General features: G+C 41.8%; 1 protein-coding gene across 1 annotated transcript; it reads left to right on the top strand.

The window, feature by feature from the left end:
• The first annotated feature begins 210 nt into the window (after nucleotides 1-210).
• Nucleotides 211-1,084, top strand: LOC116471060 (MICOS complex subunit MIC26). Its single transcript, XM_032755762.2, has 2 exons — nucleotides 211-852; nucleotides 946-1,084. Exon 1 carries the CDS (start codon nucleotides 221-223, stop codon nucleotides 815-817), a length of 597 nt encoding a protein of 198 aa, XP_032611653.1. The 5' UTR covers nucleotides 211-220; the 3' UTR covers nucleotides 818-852; nucleotides 946-1,084.
• Nucleotides 1,085-1,880: the final 796 nt, after the last annotated feature.

The raw sequence follows: 1,880 nt of genomic DNA on the forward strand, positions 1-1,880 counted from the left end.
GTGTGAGCCAAGATCGCGCCATTGCACTCCAGCCTGGGCAACAAGAGTGAAATTCTTTCTCAAAAAAAAAAAAAAAATCAAGATCATGAAGAAAGACTGGGGAACTGTTTAAAGGAGACTAACCAGCCTGAAAACGAAGTGAAATATGCAATCCTGGACTGGGTCATGACTGGAAAAAAAAGATCTATAAAAAGCATCAGTTAGCACCTCTGCCAGCGACATGTTCAAGGTAATTCAGAGGTCCGTGGGGCCAGCCAGCCTGAGCTTGCTCACCTTCAAAGTCTATGCAGCACCAAACAAGGACTCACCTCCCAAAAATTCCGTGAAGGTTGATGAGCTTTCACTCTGCTCAGTTCCTGAGGGTCAGTCGAAGTATGTGGAGGAGGCAAGGAGCCAGCTTGAAGAAAGCATCTCACAGCTCCGACACTATTGCGAGCCATACACAACCTGGTGTCAGGAAACGTACTCCCAAACTAAGCCCAAGATGCACAGTTTGGTTCAATGGGGGTTAGACAGCTATGACGATCTCCAAAATGCACCTCCTGGATTTTTTCCAAGACTTGGTGTTATTGGTTTTGCTGGCCTTATTGGACTCCTTTTGGCTAGAGGTTCAAAAATAAAGAAGCTAGTGTATCTGCCTGGTTTCATGGGATTAGCTGCCTCCCTCTATTATCCACAACAAGCCATCGTGTTTGCCCAGGTCAGTGGGGAGAGATTATATGACTGGGGTTTACGAGGATATATAGTCATAGAAGATTTGTGGAAGGAGAACTTTCAGAAGCCAGGAAATGTGAAAAATTTACCTGGAACTAAGTAGAAAACTCCATGCTCTGCCATCTCAATCAGTTATAGGTAAACATTGGAAACTCCATAGAATAAATCAGTATTTCTACAGAAAAATGACAGAGAAGTCAGTAATGAATGTATTAAATTGGTTTTCTTCAGGAAAAACTAGACCAGACCTCTGTTATCTTCTGTGATATCATCCTACAAGCAAACTAATCTGGAATCCCTTCACCTAGAGGTAATGTACAAGCCTTAGAACTCCTCCTTCTCATGTTGCTATTTATGTACCTAATTAAAACCCAAGTTAAAAAAAAAAGCATCAGTTAAATTTGAATACAATCTTCAGACTGAAACTCAGGCATCAGTACTTTTTAAAGTTCCTGGTAGATTTCCAGGTGCAGTCAAATTTGAAAATCAGTAGTTTCTCCCCTGGTCTTCATTTAGACCTCACTACTGGCCCAATTAAACCAGGCAGTTTCTAACTTCTGCATAGTGTCTCAAAGTGTTTAGGAAGCTCTGAAGACAGAGAGATTATAAAGATGACATGCTATAAACCTAACATTGGCATGCCTTTACGGTAATTAATAAGACAAATGATTATGAAACTACATTAAAAGAATTGCAGAGGGCTTGAATGATGTAAATAATTAATCTTCCTTCCTAATTACAATGATGTTCCTTAGTCATCAATTCTGCCTTCTTAATTTCTAAGGACAAACTTCGATTGCTAAAGTAAAAAGGCCAGCCTGGGCAACACGATGAAACCTCATCTCTACTAAAAATGCAAAAATTAGCCGGTATGGTGCTGGGCCCCTATAATCCCAGTTACTCAGGAGGCTGAGGTGGGATAATTGCAGGAGGCTGAGGTGGGATAATTGCAGGAGGCTGAGGTGGGATAATTGCAGGAGGCTGAGGTGGGATAATTGCAGGAGGCTGAGGTGGGATAATCGCATGAACCTGGAAGGCAGAGCCTGCAAGATCGCACCACTGCCCTCCAGCCTGGGCGACAGAGTGAGACTCTGTCTCAAAAAATAAATAAATAAAAAAGTAAAAAGGGCACACAATGAAATCAACACAAGAGTTAAGAACCAAAG

Source organism: Hylobates moloch, unplaced genomic scaffold, assembly GCF_009828535.3.
Source record: "Hylobates moloch isolate HMO894 unplaced genomic scaffold, HMol_V3 SCAFFOLD_6, whole genome shotgun sequence".
Taxonomy (NCBI): domain Eukaryota; kingdom Metazoa; phylum Chordata; class Mammalia; order Primates; family Hylobatidae; genus Hylobates; species Hylobates moloch.

Excerpts from the sequence above, each read along its gene's own strand:
- LOC116471060 (XM_032755762.2), top strand. The coding sequence starts at position 221 with ATGTTCAAGGTAATTCAGAGGTCCGTGGGGCCAGCCAGCCTGAGCTTG.